This window comes from Pan paniscus, chromosome 8 (genome assembly GCF_029289425.2).
Source record: "Pan paniscus chromosome 8, NHGRI_mPanPan1-v2.0_pri, whole genome shotgun sequence".
Classification (NCBI taxonomy): domain Eukaryota; kingdom Metazoa; phylum Chordata; class Mammalia; order Primates; family Hominidae; genus Pan; species Pan paniscus.
The window spans coordinates 58610764-58629588 of NC_073257.2; the positions used below are offsets into that span (position 1 = coordinate 58610764).

General features: G+C 42.4%; 1 protein-coding gene across 12 annotated transcripts in view; it reads left to right on the forward strand.

Annotated features, from left to right (window-relative positions):
* The window catches only part of WASHC2C (WASH complex subunit 2C), a 65203-nt gene that overhangs the window by 13582 nt on the left and 32796 nt on the right, over positions 1-18825 (forward strand). For 6 of the 12 annotated variants that reach the window (XM_055092708.2, XM_055092709.2, XM_055092715.2 and 3 more), the window contains exons 6-17: positions 2599-2692; positions 4024-4085; positions 5358-5405; positions 8836-8946; positions 9492-9579; positions 10223-10294; positions 11329-11447; positions 11920-11977; positions 13204-13263; positions 13655-13834; positions 15704-15831; positions 18010-18096. In XM_055092708.2, coding sequence (XP_054948683.1) covers positions 2599-2692; positions 4024-4085; positions 5358-5405; positions 8836-8946; positions 9492-9579; positions 10223-10294; positions 11329-11447; positions 11920-11977; positions 13204-13263; positions 13655-13834; positions 15704-15831; positions 18010-18096 — 1107 coding nt within the window. Of the gene's footprint in view, positions 1-1256; positions 1281-2598; positions 2693-4023; positions 4086-5357; positions 5406-8835; positions 8947-9491; positions 9580-10222; positions 10295-11328; positions 11448-11919; positions 11978-13203; positions 13264-13654; positions 13835-15703; positions 15832-18009; positions 18097-18825 lie in introns of those variants that run through there. The other 6 variants (XM_055092710.2, XM_055092712.2, XM_055092718.2 and 3 more) reach the window with 2 other exon arrangements.

Below are 18825 nucleotides of genomic sequence, written 5' to 3' on the forward strand. Positions count from 1 at the left end.
TGCTTGACAGACTTTCTCCCACATTGTTCAAAGAGACAATTGGGGTGACACAGAGTCTCTCGGTAGTGAACACAGAAAGTTACCACAGTGATTTATAGAAAGGGGCCTTGTGACACACAAGGCCTTCCGAATTAAAACATGCCACAGAACCAAACCCTTTTTTTTTTTTTTTGAGACGGAGTTTCACTCTGTCCTCCAGGCTGGAGTGCGTGGCACAATGTTGGCTCACTGCAACCTCTGCCTCCTGGGTTCAAGCGATTCTCCTGCCCCAGCCTCCCGAGTAGCTGGGATTACAGGCGCCCACCACCACACCCAGCTAATTTTTGTATTTTTAGTATAGACAGGGTTTCACCATGTTGGCCAGGCTGGTCTCGAACTCCCGACGTCAGGTGATCCGCCTGCCTTGGCCTCCCAAAGTGCTGGGATTACAGACATAAGCCACCGCACCCAGCCTGAACCAAACTCTTCTAGTCGTTCTGTAGCTGCACATTTCTCTTCCAGTTTGAGCTTTGCTGAGTCACACCAAATTGAGGCAGATCATTTGGCACTGACCGGTACACTTGCTGCTTGGATTTTCACTGTATGCCTTTAAAAGTCAGCAGTGGACTCTGGGAAATGGATTGCCTGGACCACACTTGATACTTCCAAGACACACAGCACTTTCTCTCTTTTTTTTTCCCCCTTGCAGAGAAAGTTGTGGAGGTACACTTTTCTTTTGTAGGAGGATTTGGGGATGTCTTCTGAGTCAGTGAGAATTAGTCCAAATTAACGCTGTCTTTGCCTTATGCTCCATTGGTTGCTGTGACGTCGTTGAACCTTTACTTTAACCTTCCCAATCTTTCTGTTGTTGTGTGAAACATCAGAATTATTCTCCCCTGCCCCAGAGTCCTTTGACAAGGAAGAGATATCATTGCCAAAGGGCAATGCCTCACAGGGGACAGGGCAGCATTTCCTTCAGCGGTGGAGGTAGGAGGCTGTGCAAGGGTGGAGCACTTTCTTGACCCTATTTTTTTTTTTTTTTTGAGACAGAGTTTCACTCTTGTTGCCCAAGCTGGAGTGGCGCAATCTCGGCTCACTGCAGCTTCTGTCTCCTGGGTTCAAGCAATTCTCCTGCCTCAGCCTTCCAAGTAGCTGGGATTACAGGCATGTAACATGACACCTGGCTAATTTTTGTATTTTTTAGTAGAGACGGGGTTTCACCATGGTGACCAGGCTGGTCTTGAACTCCTGACCTCAAGTGATCCGCCCGCCTCGGCCTCCCAAAAGTGCTGGGATTACAGGTGGGAGCCACTGCAACCGACCAACCCTAAATTTTTAATGTGTGTGTGGTGTGGGACTGACAGGAGTAGACGGCTGACACGGGCAGATCTCCAGCATGTGCTGTTGGGGCCACAGTCTCCTGCCCTCACTCTGTTTTCTCATCTGGTCTTATTTTACCAACTTCACTTTTCTAAATTCAACAGTGTGGAACCACTAGGGGGTATTGTTCTTCTGTTTATTGAGTTATAATCTTTTTTGTTTATTTATTTATTTATTTATTTTGAGACGGAGTTTCGCTCTTGTTGCCCAGGCTGGAGTGGAGTGATGTGATGTTGGCTCACTGCAACCTCCACCTCCTGGGTTCAAGAGATTCTCCTGTCTTAGTCTCCTGAGTAAATGGGATTACAGGTGTGCGCCACCACACCCAGCTAATTTTTAGTATTTTTGGTAGATATTGGGTTTCACCACATTGGCCAGGCTGGTCTCAAACTCCTGACCTCAAGTAATCCATCTGCCTCAGCCTCCCAAAGTGCTGGGATTACAGGCATGAGCCACTGTGCCCGGCCTAATCTATTTTTATATTAAAATATATAGATATATTATGTCTCATTAGTACTGCTTTGTAGGGGACAGCTCACCAGAATGTTCAGTTTCTTTCCTTGGTCCTCCTCTTCTTGGACCTTATACTAGGAGGTTGTACCCTTTTCCCTGTTTGCTTGCTGCTGATAAACTTTTGGTAGGCTTTTGCCATTTTTGTTAAATTTTGTTAATTAGGCCCTTGGGGAGGGAGATTCTGTGTGATACAGCTTTACTTTGGCATCTTTTTTTTTTTTTTTTTTTGAGATGGAGTTTTGCTCTTATTGCCCAGGCTGGAGTGCAGTAGTGCAATCTCAGCTCACTGCAACACTGTTTCCTGGGTTCAAGTGATTCTCCTGCCTCAGCCTCCCGAGTAGCTAGGATGACAGTTACCCGCCACCATGTCCCGCTAATTTTTTTGGATTTTTAGTAGAGACGGGGTTTCACCATGTTGGTCAGGCTGGTCTCAAACTCCTGACCTCAAGTGATCCGCCCGCCTTGGCTTCCCAAAGTGCTAGGATTACAGGCGTGAGCCATGGTGCCCGGCCTTACCTTGACATCTTTACCTAGGATTTGACTTTTAAAAAAATCAGTGAAAAAAAGAATTTTTTTTTTTAACTTTTAGTCCTGCTGTGTTTCTTATTCTCCACCTTCGTTATGTAGCTTGTTTGGGATAGTCAGATGGAACAGGGTATCAGGTGGCACATGTAAGTTTGTTTTCAACTGAAATGTTTGACAGCCTATTCCTTTCATGATGTACAGGATCTATACATTGATCGTCCTTTACCATATCTCATTGGGTCAAAGCTGTTCATGGAACAAGAAGATGTAGGTCTTGGAGAGCTGTCCAGTGAAGGTACTTTTCTTCACCAAATAATTTTGTTCCTTAACATTTCTTTTTTATTTTAAAATAATTTCAAATTTTACATTAAAGTTTCAAGAATAGTTCAAAGAACTCTCATATACCCTTCACCTGGGTTTACCAGTTAACATTTCACCACATTTGTTTGATTGTTCTCTACATATACGTAATATTTTGTCTTGAGCCTATTTGGGAGACATCATGCTCATGCCCTGTTACTTCTAAATGTTTCTCTGTGTGTTTTCTTTTTTTTTTTCTTTGTCTTTTTCTTTTTTTGAGACAGAGTCTCGCTCTGTGGCCCAGGCTGGAGTGCAGTGGTGCGATCTCAGCTCACTGCAACCTCCGCCTCCCGGATTTAAGCGATTTTTCTGCCTCAGCCTCCTGAGTAGCTGGGACCACAGGCGTGCACCACCACACCTGGCCAATTTTTGTATTTTTAGTAAAGACGGGGTTTCACCATATTGTCCAGGCTGGTCTCGAATTCCTGACCTCATGATCTGCCCGCCTCGGCCTCCCAAAGTGCTGGGATTACAAGCATGAGCCACCGTGCCCGGATCTTTTTCTTTCTTTCTTTTTTTTTGAGCCGGAGTTTCTCTCTGGTCACCCAGGCTGGAATGCAATGGCGCGATCTCGGCTCACTGCAACCTCCACCTCCTGGGTTCAAGCAATTCTCCTACCTCAGCCTCCTGAGTAGCTGGGATTACAGGTGCCCACCACCACACCTGGCTAATTTTTGTATTTTTAGTAGAGATGGGGTTTTACCATGTTGGGCAGGTTGGTCTCGAACGCCTGACCTCAGGTGATCCTCTGTGTGTGTTTTCTAAGAACAAGGACATCTCTTGTATAATCACAGTAGAATTACAAAGCCAGGATATTTTCCTGGACATAAGGGTATTATCCAATCTGCTGCTATGTTCACATTTTGCCGTTTGTCCCAGTGACACCCTTTACAGTCTCTCTCTCTTGTTCTCTGGTCCGGGACTCAATCCAGGACCAGCCACCACATTTGGTTGTCAAATCTTCAGTTATCTTTTAATCTGATGCCATTTCTCAGCCTTTCTTTGCTTTTTATGACCCTGACATCTTTAAAGAGTACAAGCAAGTTTTTTTTTTATTTGTAATAAATAATTTTTGGGGGGAGAGATACTTCAAGACTACATAAATATGTAATTCCTCACCATAATGACACTTGCAGTTCCAGTAAGTGAGTATAGATGGTTTTATCAAGATCTCTGTGATGCTGTTGTATGGTGGTTTGTGATTTTGAGCGAAGGACATTTTCTTGTGAATATTGGTGTGGTGACCCTTATCTCTCTTCTCAACAGAAGGCTCTGTAGGCAGTGATCGTGGCAGTATTGTGGACACTGAGGAAGAGAAAGAAGAGGAGGTAAGGGCTGTTTGGTATGACCAGGTCACGGTGGGCAGCAAGCTTAATTTAAGATGGGCCTAGCAGGCTAAGTAAATAGCATAACTGTGAATTCGTAATCTGCTTCCATAAAGCTTTTAACAGTGATAGAAGCCACATTCTGAGTTTTTTTTCCCAAGGGTTAGATTTCCTTTTTGCCTTATGTACAATAATAGGGAAAGCTGCTTTCATCCCTTCCACTATTATCCTCTCTCCCACCTTGCCACCAAATATCTCTTTCACCCAATATATTTTTGAGAAGGGCAGCTTAGATGTTTTGGTGGAATCTCTGTCTGGGATATAGTCTTTGAGTATATTCTGTCTTTGAATAATTCTAAAGGAAAAAATCTACATTTAGAACTTTTGTAAACTATAAAACCTAGAGCAGGATATACCGAAAGCCACCACTTACATTCTATTTTGCTGCTGCCGCTAGCGCTTTCATATCCACAGAGCATAATTTCATTTCCTTGTCTAGAGTTTGAGTCTGTGGGCCTTGACTACAGTTGAATCTGTAGTTGTTCTTTAGATGGGATATTCGTTATTGCAAAGGACACAGCCATGTTGCAGGAGAGTCCTCGAGTATGGGATTTCCGAAAGGAGACAGTGTTGTGTATGTGCTTTTCTCTTCTGGTTGGTCCCCCTTTCTGCACTCTCCCTGCCCGCCTTTCTTCCAGTCCTCCAAAGAAAAACCTGACAGCAGGAAATGAGCTTTTCTTAAGTAACTTTCGTATAACAAAAGCAGTGCTCATTAGGGGAATCCCTTGCTTTTAGCCACCGATGTGGCACTTCAATGTGGCACTTCATCAATAGTTGCTCGTAGCAACTATTGATGTCCCCTTCTTGGGCCTAATGAAGTAGTTATCCTAATGAGAGGAAATAGAGACAGTATAGTCCAAAATGTAAAATAACACAAACTGACTTTCAGTAATTTAGTTAGTTAAATGTGCAACTCTTTAAATCCAAAGGCAAGAGTTGAAAGTGCAGGTGATGTGAACAAATTGTTAGTGGCATTTAAGTGAACCACAAAAATTACATGTTAACTGGAACAACCCTTCACAATATTGCCAGCTACCCAGCTTATCTGCACCTTGATACTTAAGGTGACCAGTAGTCAGTACAAAGAGACTGAGTGTCAGAGCTTTTTCTCCACTTGACATACAATCAGCCTGCCCCAGAGACTTAGACCTGCAATCATTTCTGTGCTTCTAAGTAAAGCCCATTTAACAACAAAGCCTTTTCTTCCCCATAAAGGAGTCAGATGAAGATTTTGCCCATCACAGTGACAATGAACAAAACCGGGTAAGGCTCATATATTGAAATGACTTTGTTTTTACATTTTAATTGAAGCATAGTATATATACTAAAATTACTTTGGAATGATTTATGACCAAGTGAGGATTTTTTCATGTATACAATTTATTTTCCTTTAAGCATTTCATGTATTTAGGCTAACTACCTCCTTTGTATATATTTTTTCCAATTTTGCTTTATAGTTTATTTTTCTTAGAAAAGAAGTTTCAAAGAAGTGAAAAACACAATTGGAAAACAGAGCCTCTAAAAGAAGACTCAGTTACCCAAACTGAACTACTTTGCATGAGTCCCTCTTCTGTTTTAAAATTGGAGACAATCTAGCAGTAACATTATTGAGTATTCACAAGATGAAAACTTCTTACCCTACTGTCTTAGCACGGTTATCTTAATTTTTGAATATCTAAAGGTGTATTCTTTTCATAGTGTGCATTGTTCATTTTCTGCCATTTTATGTTAACATTTTATAAATGTGTCCTTATTTATTATTATTATTTTTTTGAGATGGAGTTTTGCTCTTGTTGTCCAGGCTGGAGTGCAGTGGCGTGATCTCAGCTCACTGCAACCTCCGCCTCCTGGGTTCAAATAATTCTTCTGCCTCAGCCTCCCGAGTAGCTGGCATTACAGGTGCCCACCACCATGCTCAGCCAATTTTTTTTGTATTTTTAGTAGAGATGGGGTTTCACCATGTTGGCCAGGCTGGTCTCGAGCTCCTGACCTCAGGTAATCCACCCACCTTGGCCTCCCAAAATGCTGGGATTACAGGCGTGAGCCACCATGCCTGGCCTCCTTATTTTAAATAGCCTTTGCAGTTTGCATTGTAAACTTCTATACTTTTAAACATACTGAGTATGATACTGTCATAGTCTCTAAATGTATAAGGGAAAGAGTTTATTTCTAGAGTTGTATTTTTGATGTAATAATGTATTCAATATTTTCTTTTCTTTTTTTTGAGACAGAGTCTCGCTCTGTTGCCTAGGCTGGAGTGCAGTGGTGTGATCTCAGCTCAATGTAATCTCCGCCTACAGGGTTCAAGCGATTCTCATGCCTCAGCCTCCCTGAGTAGCTGGGACTATGGGTGTGTGGCACCATGCCCGGCTGATTTTTTGTATTTTTAGTGGAGTCAGGGTCTTCCCATGTTTCCCAGGCTGGTCTTGAGCTCAGGCAAACCGCCCACTTCGCCCTCCCAGAGTACTGGGATTACAGGTATGAGCCACCACGCCCAGCCAATATTTTCATATATAAAAATCCTTTGCTTCGGTGAACTGTTTCTTCAGAATGAGGTGGTATAGAGTTATGTTAATAACTCTTAATGTCTGGTGGACATTCTAAATTAAGTATTATGCATGTAGATTTTCCTACAATCTCATCACTGGGGTGATTATTTTAAATTTCTTTTAGTTAAAAATTTGCATTTAAATTTCTTAGCTGGGAAATATTTTTTTCACAAAAATGTTTAACTATCAAATGAAGGATTTTATACTTTCTGGTTGTTACTGTATTTTCCTGGTTGTATTCATAAATGTGGTTGATCTTTATAATTTTAACGATCAGTCTTTCTTCATAGGATATTTGTTTCTATGGAATTTCCTATTAAGATCTGTAAATGCAAACAGTTTTTCTTTCCTTTTTTTTTTTTTTTTTTTTTTGAGACAGAGTCTCTCTCTGTTACCCAGGCTGGAGTGCAGTGGCACGATCTTGGTTCACTACAACCTCCACCTCCTCGGTTCAAGTGATTCTCATGCCTCAGCCTCCCAAGTAGCTGGGATTATAGGCATGTGCCACCATGCCCAGCTAGTTTTTGTATTTTTAGTGGAGATGGGGTATCGCCATGTTGGCGCGGCTGGTCTTGAACTCCTGACCTCAGGTGATCCGCCTGCCTCAGCTTCCCAAAGTGTTGGGATTACAGGCGTGAGCCACCACGCCCGGCCACAAACAGTTTTTCAAAAACAGTACAGTATAGTGAGTAAAAGCACTAGCTTATGCAACAGGTTGGTTTTGTGTGCTGCAGCTAACCTCAAAGTTGTAAGGATTAAATTAGATAATAAAGTGCTTTTAGTAACATGCCTGGCACAGTTCATTGATTCAAACATTGAAAAAAAAATTTTTTTAATTATACATAGTAGTGTGTACCTTTGGAAAAATTAGAACTTAACAGATAAGGCTAAGTTTGAGCCTTCCAGTCCTTTCCTTCTCTGCATACTCTTCAAGGTAACTGGGATCATGCTCTGGGAGCATGTCATTCCAAGTCTGTTTCTTTGCTTTTATAAACACATCTGTTTCCATAGAAATGCTGTAGTGTTTGCAGAGGGGGCGGGGCGTGGTATCATCCTGGATTTGTTATTCTGCGCTTTTTTGCTTGACCTACCTTGGATGGCTCTCTAGTCGTTACAGCTTTTACCTTTTAACTATTACTCAGTATTCTTACTAAGGTAAGACTATGCTGATGATGTTTATATTTCTCTAGTAAAAGGCTGGGCATGGTGGCTCACGCCTGTAATCCCAGTGCTTTGAGAATGTAATCCCAGCGCTTTGGGAAGCTGAGGTGGTTGGATCACCTGAGGTCAGGAGTTCGAGACCAGCCTGGCCAACATGGTGAAACCCCGTCTCTACCAAAAATATAAAAATTAGCCAGGCGTGGTGGCGGGTGCCTGTAATCCTAGCTACTCAGAGGGCTGAGGCAGGAGAATGGCTTGAACCTAGGAGGCGGAGGTTGCAGTGAGCCGAGATCACCCCATTGCACTTCAGCCTGGGCAAAAAGAGCGAAACTCCTTCTCAAAAATAAATAAATAAATAAAAATATTTCTCTAGTAACAGCCATTTTTGATATTTTAATATTCTGCTTTTTATATTCTTGTTGTTACATTCTTATAAAGGATACATTTTTAGGCCGGGCTTGGTGGCTCACGCCTGTAATCCTAGCAGTTTGGGAGGCTGAGGCGGGTGGATCACCTGAAGTCAGGAGTTCAAGACCAGCCTAGACAACATGGTGAAACCCCATCTCTACTAAAAATACAAAAAATGTGCTGGGCGTGGTGGTGCATGCGTGTAATCCCAGCTACTCGGAAGGCCAAGGCAGGAGAATAGCATGAACTGGGCAGGCAGAGGTTGCAGTGAGCCGAGATCGTGCTGATGCACTCCAGCCTGGGCCACAGAGCAAGACTCCATCACACACACACAAAAATATATATATATTTTTATATTTTATATGTATTTTTATATATATATTTTTCTTAGATTCAAAGTAAATCTTGTGTATTATTTCTTCCAGCACATCTTTTGCTTCATAACTTGCTGCATCGTGATTATGATTATTATTTTAAACAGCTGTTACGATTTTGAAGGAGGAGCCTAAAGGCTGACAGTATCTCTTCTTTAGCTTAATAACTAGTAGTTCTAATTTGCTATTTTATACTCTTAGCACACCACACAAATGAGTGATGAGGAAGAGGATGATGATGGCTGTGACCTTTTTGCTGACTCTGAGAAGGAGGAGGAAGATATTGAGGACATTGAAGAAAATACTAGACCTGTAAGGAAGGCTGTAGTTGCTATCACTTGGCAGAGTTTTAGAACCAATGACTTGTTTTTTTTTTTATTGTGACTTACTTTGTACAACACTCATTTTGGCATATTTGTCATTTCATTTACACTTTGGAAAATAATGGCAAGCATCTCAAATTGCCTCACAAGTACCACTTTCTTGTCCAGATGTTATGATTTTATGAGTCAGATCATTCAGAATATGTCTAGTTCCAGAGTTTGAAGACCATAGTGCTCCTGTCTCTCCACCCATGCACCTTTTTCTTATTTTCGTATTTAGATTTTTAAGTATTAAAGTCAAGTATTAAAAAAAATAAGGAAATAAAGGGCATCTCCCTTTGAAGGAACATTTTATGAGTCCTATTCCTTGGGTGAGCTGTATAGGGTACATATGTTTAAATTCATTTAATTAAACTCTGTTTTCTCCTCAGTTCAATTTCTTTGCTCTTGTATACATAATGTTGTTAGGTGTCCAAAGTGAAGTGTACTAGTTTGTTACAAAAAAAGCGATTCTTTTGATTTCTCCTGCTGTAGAAAAGAAGCAGACCTACATCGTTTGCAGATGAGCTGGCTGCCCGCATCAAGGGGGATGCCGTGGGCCGAGTGGACGAGGAGCCGACAAGTGAGCCCCAGCTGCATTGATGGGGAGTAGGGGAGGGGTAGTGCAGAGCCCTCTGCTGGCTTCACCAAAGGCGGATTTCTCTTTTTATTAGTAATTACTACATATATTTATTAGTAATTGCTACATACAATTTAAATTGTAGCGCTTATTCCTTTTTTGGTTAATGGGCTCCTTTAGATAACTGAACACTGTGGACTCACAAGAAAAATGTACATGTACACATGTAGATAACACTTTACATATAATTTCAGGAGATTAATGGAAACTCCAGAGAACCATGGGCAACAGCTTAAGAATTCCTGGCTGAATATTTACTCCTATATTTTGAACACGTAAGAATGTGCTATATAGCATATTCTAGTTATAACAGGGTAGAAAGATAACACAATAATTCTTTCAACAAATACAATCCTGTTATGCACATGAGCCTGGGATGAAAGCAGAAGCCTTCTGCCTTACAAAGAGACTCTTAAGTGCCCACTGTGGGCAGGGCCAGGGGGTTCAGTGCTCTGGTGCAGCTGAGATGAAAGGCAGACGTCTTGCTCTTAGCTGTGAGTTATGAGGATGACAGACGTGGAAAGAACCAGGATGTGTATACTGAGGGAGGACTTAGTACTATTAAAACCGTGAACTGTTCTTCAAGCCTTACCCTCAGGAGAAGCAAAACCTCGGAAGACACTCAAAGAGAAGAAGGAAAGGAGAACTCCTTCAGACGGTGGGCCTTTTCCCTCAATTCTGTTATTTTAGGAGCCTGTTGACTAAGGAATGTTGCTTACATAATTCATGAAGTACTGCTTTACATGCTGTTTTCCTTCTGACAAATGGGTCTGTCTCCATTTACTTTTCTAAAGCCTCTGGGCTGGGCGCGGTGGCTCACACCTGTAATCCCAGCGCTTTGGAAGGCCGAGGCGGGCGGATCACGAGGTCAGGAGTTTAAGACCAGCCTGGCCAACATAGTGAAACCCCATTTCTACTAAAAATACAAAAAATCAGCTTGGCATGGTGGCGGGTGCCTGTTGTCCCAGCTACTTGGGAGGCTGAGGCAGGAGAATCACTTGAACCCGGGAGGCAGAGGTTGCAGTGAGCCTTGATCGTGCCACTGCATTCCAGCCCGGGTGATGGTGCGAGACTCCATCCCAAAAACAAACAGAAGCCTTGGAAGGCATGTTTTGGGGTGCTGGGAGGATATGTGGGTGTGGAGTAAAAATTCCTGTAGAGATTTGATTTATTAGATTTTACAGCAATCATTTCTTGTCTTCCTAGAATTCTTAGAAGTATAGAAACTTAGGAATCTCTAGCATTTGTTTTCAATAAAGGATACACCAGGCCTTTTCCTGCAAACAGCCATGTCCATTACATTAGACTTGTCCCTGTGTCAGTCTGCAGATCCCTTTGTTTACTCTGCCCTTCCTTCCCCCAGATTGGTTGGGGAATGGGTCTTGAATGTGGCATCTGACCCGAATGCTTGCTTCAGAGTAAATCTATATCCAGGGTGCTGACCTAGAGAATGAATGCTGTCTGCCGCAGACGTGGACAGACTTGAGAGTGGAGGCCCAGAGAGTCTTTTGAGGGTGTCAGTGGACTGTGCCAGGGGTTTAGTGTGAAATTCATCAGACTGCCTCACACTGTGTTAAATAGTGTCAGATAAACTCCATGCCAGTTTGGAGACACAGCAGATGCCAACCCGGGAATTTGAGTTCTGGACCCATCTTTAATACTCCCTGCAAAACATTGCTTTCTGTTTGCTAGATGAAGAGGATAACTTATTCGCACCCCCCAAGCTGACCGATGAGGACTTCTCGCCATTTGGCTCTGGAGGCGGCCTGTTCACTGGGGGCAAGGGGCTCTTTGATGATGAGGACGAGGAGGTGAGTCCATGTCACCCAGCAACACTCCCTGCAGCTAGCTGTGTCAGGGGTCCACAGGGAAGAAATAGGCTTTGCTTGTTGAGTGGGGAAAAACAGTTTCTCAGTTGGAAGTTGCTTCTATTTTCATATTTTGGGACATTTTGAACTAAGAATCACAGAGTGAGAAATGCCGTATCCTTCTATGCTTTGTTAGGTGAGGAGAAGATGTGCACGTGTTAATGTGAATAATTTACTAGGTGATTGTTTCTTGCCTTATCTGTTGTCTTCCATGTTTGTTTTTAATTCCTGGACAGGCCTAAATTATTTTAGAGTCTGATTTTGCCATAGTTATCACTTTGCAACTGATTTTCTGGCAGAGTAGTAAATATGTAGCTTTAAATCTTGTAGGTTATTTTTCCTTAGAAATCCTCAAATGCAGCTATGCTTTCTCCTGGTTTTTTGAATTCTTTGTCATATACCTTATTTCAACCAGAGTGACCTCTTCACGGAAGCCCCCCAGGATCGGCAAGCTGGAGCCTCTGTTAAGGAGGGTGAGCTGGGGCTGGGCAGCTGCGTCTCGGTGTGCAGAGTTCCAAAATTGTCTTTCTCACTAGGAGATGGAACCCTGAGGTTGTTCCCAAGCCTTGTTTCTGTGTTAAGCAGGAAGCTATTGTTTTTACTGTGGTCCAGTTGAAAGTAATTCATCTTCACTAATTCATGTCTTGGAAAACACAGTACCATCTGTAAACCCATACCACAGTCTTGCCTCTTTGTTAGGAGAGAACTCATAAAAAGTCAGACAAGAAAAGTACCCTAGAGCAATGTTGAGGATGGTTTTCATTGAATGAAGTTTAATTTAAAGAAACATTTTTAACATTCTGTATATAAGTTGGAGACCAGTAATTCCCCAACCCAGTGTGCATTAAAATCATCTGTGCAGGTTTTTTTGTTTTTTGTTTTTGTATTTTTAGTAGAGACGGGGTTTCACCATGTTGGACCGTTGGACAGGCTGGTCTTAAACTCCTATCCTCAAGTGATCACCCGCCTAGACCTGGCAAAATGCTAGGAATACAGGCATGAGCCACCGCACCTGTCCCCTTGGTGCAGTTTTTAAAAAACACAAATATAAATATATTTTTTAACCTACAAATGTTACTCCATAGGTTTGTGGTAGTTCTTGGGACTTGGGAATTAGTGATTCTAAGTGCCGAGTCTCCCGGGCACAGGCATCAGAGCTGGGCCTTGGAGGCCGCTCCTTGTGCGTGCTGTGCGGGCTGCTAGCCTGGCTCTCCTCTGCTTTCTGCTGTCCACGTTTTGGCATCAGTGACTTGCTTGGTTTCCCACTTTGCTCTTACGTCTTTATTTTTTTACTGATGACTCACATGTTTTTGCAGTTCTTTTTCACCCGTTCATTCTCATCCAACTGGAATGGGTAGAGGTGGAACTGTTCGGGGGAGCCCCGGTCATGCTGTCCCTGCCTCTGCTGTGCTCACCTCCTCCCTTGGTGTCCCCCAGCTGACCCACTGCTGTGGCTTGATGACGGTCAGCATGCTCTTCCATTGGAGTCACAGCTCAGATTGTGTTAATCCCAAAAAAAAAGTCCTGACATCGGTAGAGAAGAAAATACTAAAGAATTTTAAAATGGCTTGTTCAGGAAAAAGTGGTTTCAAAAGGTCTGATACTAGCTGTGTTTTACATCGCACGTATTTCAGGAAGAAAATAGCAAGGAAAGTTATTTCCCTTGTAAAAATGGTTACCCCTTGCTTTCTCATTCTAGAGTCTTCATCATCCAAACCTGGAAAGAAAATCCCAGCAGGAGCTGTTTCTGTATTTTTAGGTAACATAACTTAGGTTTGTTTTCTAAAAACTACACAAATACTGTTTTTTCCATTTCAAAATTATCATCTTCTAAAGCCTGGCTGGAGATGAGGAAGTACCTGGGAGCTTCAAAGGGCTTTGAGCAGCTTATAGAAAGAGCTCATTTACTGATATTAGCTCTTATTCTCCTAGAGCTCAGTGGCCTTGGACTTTTTTGTGTTTGAGCGACCTGGTGATTCTCCATTGTGAGATGTTCTGTAGCAGTAATGGATGGAGGCTATTGGGCCCTGTTAATGCATTTTGTGGATTAACTGAAATGAAAAGTTTTTGGTGGGTGATAATTTTTTTCTGTAAATTCAACAGGCCCACACTGGCTCACAGCTGTGGCTGTCTTGTCTCTCCACCCACAGGAGACACGGATGTGTTTGGTGCTGCCTCCGTTCCATCACTGAAGGAGCCACAGAAGCCTGAGCAGCCCACTCCAAGGAAAAGCCCCTACGTTCCCCCTCCCACTGGCCTGTTTGATGATGATGATGGTGATGATGATGACGACTTTTTCTCGACACCCCACAGCAAACCTTCTAAAACAGGTATGTGTTCCTGCCTCCGTTTCTAGGACTTCAGCCAGAAAAAGAATGTTGCCTAAAAAGAACATAAGCTCACCTAGTTCTGTATCTCTTACAGTGCCAGAATCCCTTCTCCAGCATTCCTGTCATTGAGTTGTTGTGTCTGTACTTACATAGGTGTGGTGCCTGGGAGGTCTGTTTTATGACCCAATCTTTTCTGCTCTGTAAGCTAATTACTATGATTATTTTCCTTAGAGAGAGCTGAAATCCTTTTCTGTATAATTTTTGTTTGCAATTTCCAGTTCTGACCTTTGGTGTTGTAAAGTTTTAATCATCCTTTCTTCCAGCCGACCTTAGTCAATTACATGAGCAGCGGGTTGTGTGCCGGCCATTTATTTCCCAGCTTCTCATTTCTCTGCCAAAAAGCTCAGGTGGCCTTGGTCTTTCCTCAGATGATGGAGTTTTCATCCCCTTGGCCACTTTGGCATTCTCCTCTCTTTTCCTCTTAAATGTAAGTCCTATGTCCTGAAGTCATTCCCATAAATCATTTGTTTTTAAATGTGCAGATGAATCTTCCAGGGGCTTTTGTCAAAATGAAGATTCCGATTCAGTAGGTCCAGGGTGGGGCCTGAGAATTTACATTTCCAGCAAGCTTCATGGTCTGTAGATCACACTTCGAATAGCAAGACTTAGATCTATTGACTGCTCTTCCGGAAAAGAAAGGTAGATCCCTAGATCCCTAAGTTGCACATGATTTTCAGCAACTTTATAAAATAAAAAAGGATGGCATAGGAATGGATGGAACTAGAATGCATTTAGAAGCCGGCTGTCTGGACTCACTCTCTTCCAGTGTTAGGTGTAGAAAGTAAGGATGGAAGCCGAAGTGTGAGGGAAAACGATAGCCTAGTTAATCTAGAAAGAGTGCAAACGGATGCAGAATGCACACAGGTCTCAGTGAAGATGACAGTGAATGAAGGTAGTAGTGCTTTTTGTAGCTCCACAGGGCTCTTACTTAGTGGATATCTTTGAGAACTGATTTAGAATCCCTAGTAAATTGATGCTGCTTTCTTTGACAACTCCTAGTCTCTTCAGACATTCATGAGTCAGTGACCTCATTTCAGCAACACATGCCCTATTCGGTACAGCAGTGCTTATGGTGATGAAAGGTTGGAAACCACCCAAATACCAGTAGAGTAAGCTATGGCCCTTCTATTCAGTGGACTATTCTGTGACAGTTAAAAAGAAAGGGGTCTACGCTTGTTGATTTGGGAAGATTTTGTAGGTACATTGAGTGGAAAACACAAATGGTAAGACATATTGTTCAAATTATCTTCTTATTTATAGCCTTATTTGTAAATAACTAGTGTTAATTCATTAGTACATCCTTTGGGGGAATTAGAAGCATGTATGCTGAACTGTTCCCAATGTTCATCTTGTTTGAGTAGACTGGTGGAATTATGAGGGGATTTCATTATTTGCTTTTATCTGCTTTTCTACAGTTTGATTTTTTTTAAAGCAGGAGCCAAGCCTTCATTTCTCAGATTCCTTAGATGATTGACTTGGTGGCCCTCTTAAATGATCTTTCTTCCTCTAGATCTCTCTTCACCTTCTAAGCCAGTCCAAGCTACTCTAAGCACAGGAGATGGCTGCTTGGATAAGCTTGTGAGCCACGTGGATAAACTATCTGTCCTGTCTTTCAACTGAACTGCTACTATGCACTTTGAAAAATTCCAAGGGAAGAGTATAGTTCCACTTACTATTTCTTTATAACTAATCAAGAAACAACATAACTTTTTATGTTTATTCTTTGGGAGGGAAGAATTCTTTAATCTGTGAATTTTGTGATAGGATGTTTGACGTTAGTGTCATTTTATGCCTTGGTATTTTTTACAGGCAAAGTCCAATCCACTGCCGATATCTTTGGTGACGAAGAAGGAGATCTGTTCAAAGAAAAAGCCGTAGCATTGCCAGAAGCCACTGTGAGTCAGACAGATGAAAATAAAGCAAGAGCAGAAAAAAAGGTGAGCAGGAAGGAAGACTTAACGCAGGAGCATTGATCTGCAGCATTTTAATAATTCATCCGGAACCCAGAGGGAAGTACTGTTCCCTTTCACGTTCATATTGAAGAACTTCAAACAGAAAGTGGAAAGAACATTGCAGTGAACACCCAAATAACTGCCACCCAGATTGATCAGTTCTTAGGGTTTTGGCAAACACTTTATGGATGTAAACCTTGTTACATATCTATTTTTTTCCTGAACTATTTGCATGTAAGTTGTTTGAACTGTTTGCTGCATGGAACTGTTTCCATGTAGTCATTGTGACATTCTACCCCTAAATATTTCATTAAGCCTCTCTTGAAAAGACTTCCATATAAGCACAATGCCATTATCAACAGCTGTGAGACTAACAGTAATTCTATAGTAGAATCTAATATCTAGTCTGTATTAGAATTGCTCCAGTTGCCCCAGAATGTCTTTGTAAAATCACCCCAACAAATAGAATACAGATTTAAAATTATCTCGCATATAGTTCATATTGCAGTTTCCTCTCTTGTCCCCAAAATGCCATTTACAGCAGTGATCCCCAACCTTTTTGGCATTAGGGACATAAGGAGAGTGCAACCTGCAATCTAGATCCCTTGCATGCACAGTTCACAATAGGGTTTGCCCTCCTATGAGAATCTGATGCTGCCACTGATCTGACAGGAGGAGGAGCTCAGGCAGTAATGCTTGCTGCTCACCTCACCTCCTGCTGTGCGGCCCGGCTCCTAACAGGCCATGGACTGGTCTGCAGCCCAGGGTTGGGGACCCCTGCTTTATTGTATTTTTTTATGTTTTGATTTTTTTTTTGTTCTAAGAAACTCAGGATTCGGACAGTGTGTCTGCATTGCATTTGGTTGTCACATCTCTTTGGTCTCCTTAATCTAGAGCAACACCTCCCACATCTTTTTTTTTTTTAATATCCAGCCACTTGTCTTGTAGAATGTGTCTCGTGAATTTGCTTGATTATTTTCCTATGAATAGATTCAGGGTGAGAAGTTTTGGCAAGAATACAAGCAGGCAGGGTTGTGCACTTCCAGTTGGATCACCTCCCAAGACACATCAGGTCCACTGTCTGCCTCATTCAGACACGTTTGTCACTTGGTTGTTAGGGTGCCCACCACACTGCTTCATTGGAAAGGTACCCTGTTCTCTTTTGCCATTGCTAAGTTGATCTCTAAAGTGATAGTTGAACACAGTGTGAATACCTGTTCTCTCCCAGCCTTTTACTCAGTGTTTTGAAAATCCACTGATGATCTTTTCTTGACTCAGTTAATCTGTTAGCGGGCATAAACCCTATTTTTTTAATTCTATATTTCTTATTAGTTGGCATTCTTCTGAATGAAGTTCTTTCTCTCCCTCTCCTTCCCCGATTTTTAGTATTGCTTTGGGATCATGTATTCATTCTTCAGTGTAGATGATAATCCATTACCATCATTCTTCTTCTTTCTTTTTTTTTTTTTTTTGTGAGACAGGGTCTTGCTCTGTTGCCCAGGCTGGAGTGTAGTGGTGCAATCACAGCTCACTGCAGCCTCAACCTCCTGGGTTCAAGCGATTCTCCAGCCTCAGCCTACCAAGTAGCTGGGACTATATGCGTGCGCCACCATGCCCGGCTAATTTTTTGTGGAGACGGGTTTTGCCCATGTTGGCCAAACCATCATTCTTTTTGATGCTCAGATTGACCTGCATTTGGCCAGTGTGTGTGTCCCCAGCAGTTTTTAAGCCCTTCTGACTGCTTGACCTTTCACTGCTGTCCTGTACAGCTGGTTCCTCCTCTTTCTACAGTTTGTCTCTTCGTGTCATGTCCTGGCTGTGAAACCCTGACTTTCTCCTGCCGACCACCTAAGGCCCAGCATTCAGAACCTGTCAGGCTCGTCAGGCAGCCTGTCTTTCCATGCTGTCTCTCATTGCATATGTCCCATCTGTGCACCCATTGACCCAGACTGTGTGTCCTGCTCCCTGATACACCAGATGTGTCCTCTGTTTGTCTTGCTGTTCTCTTAACAGCCCCTTTGGTTTGTTGCCTATCACAGCAGAGACTCCGTGTGTTTTCTAGATTGATTGAGTAAACCCTCTTTTCTGGGTATCTTACGTGTTAATGCTTAATTTTTCTTTTTCTTTTTTTCTTCCCCACCCCCCACCCCACCCCCAACAAAGGTTACCTTATCTTCCAGCAAAAATCTCAAGCCCTCATCAGAAACAAAGACTCAAAAAGGCTTATTTTCAGATGAGGAGGACTCTGAGGTATGGAATTCTTTTGCTTAGTTGTGGGTATTAGTCTATGGATATGACATAGAAACTATTTTTGAATCAGGTTTTTCTCAATAGAGTTATAAGACTTTTTGTTAAGTACTCCAGTTCTTTAAAAATTATCTCTAGAGGCCAGGAGCGGTGGTTCATGCCTGTAATCCCAGCACTTTGGTAGGTCAAGGCAGGCGGATACCTGAGGTCAGGAGTTGGAGACCAGGCTGGCCAACATGATGAAACCCTGTCTATATTAAAAAGACAAAAATTAGCCGGGTATGGTGGTGCGAGCCTGTAATCCCAGTTACTCAGGAGGCTGAGATAGGAGATTCACTTGAACCCGGGAGGCAGAAGTTGCAATGAACTGAGATCACACCATTGCACTCCAGCCTGGGCGACAGAGCGAGACTTCATCTCAAAATAAATAAATGAATAAAAAATAATCTCTTGAGAGCACAGGGGCTTTAGAAAGCAATATGTTTACAATACTTTTCACTTTGGGTTGGACTGTATTTACATTTCCTGGGATGAAAATCCTCTCTCTTTAGGATGCTCAGATTTTAAACTGTTCATGGGCTCATGATGTGATGAGGAGCTTGCACCAGAGTGGAGGTCACCACGCTACTTCCTTTATTCACATTCTCACTAACTAGACCGTGGCTTAATGCTGTAGCAGATGGGTTCTGGCATAGCCATCTGTCTTGTCGAGACTGAGACCACTAACAGCCT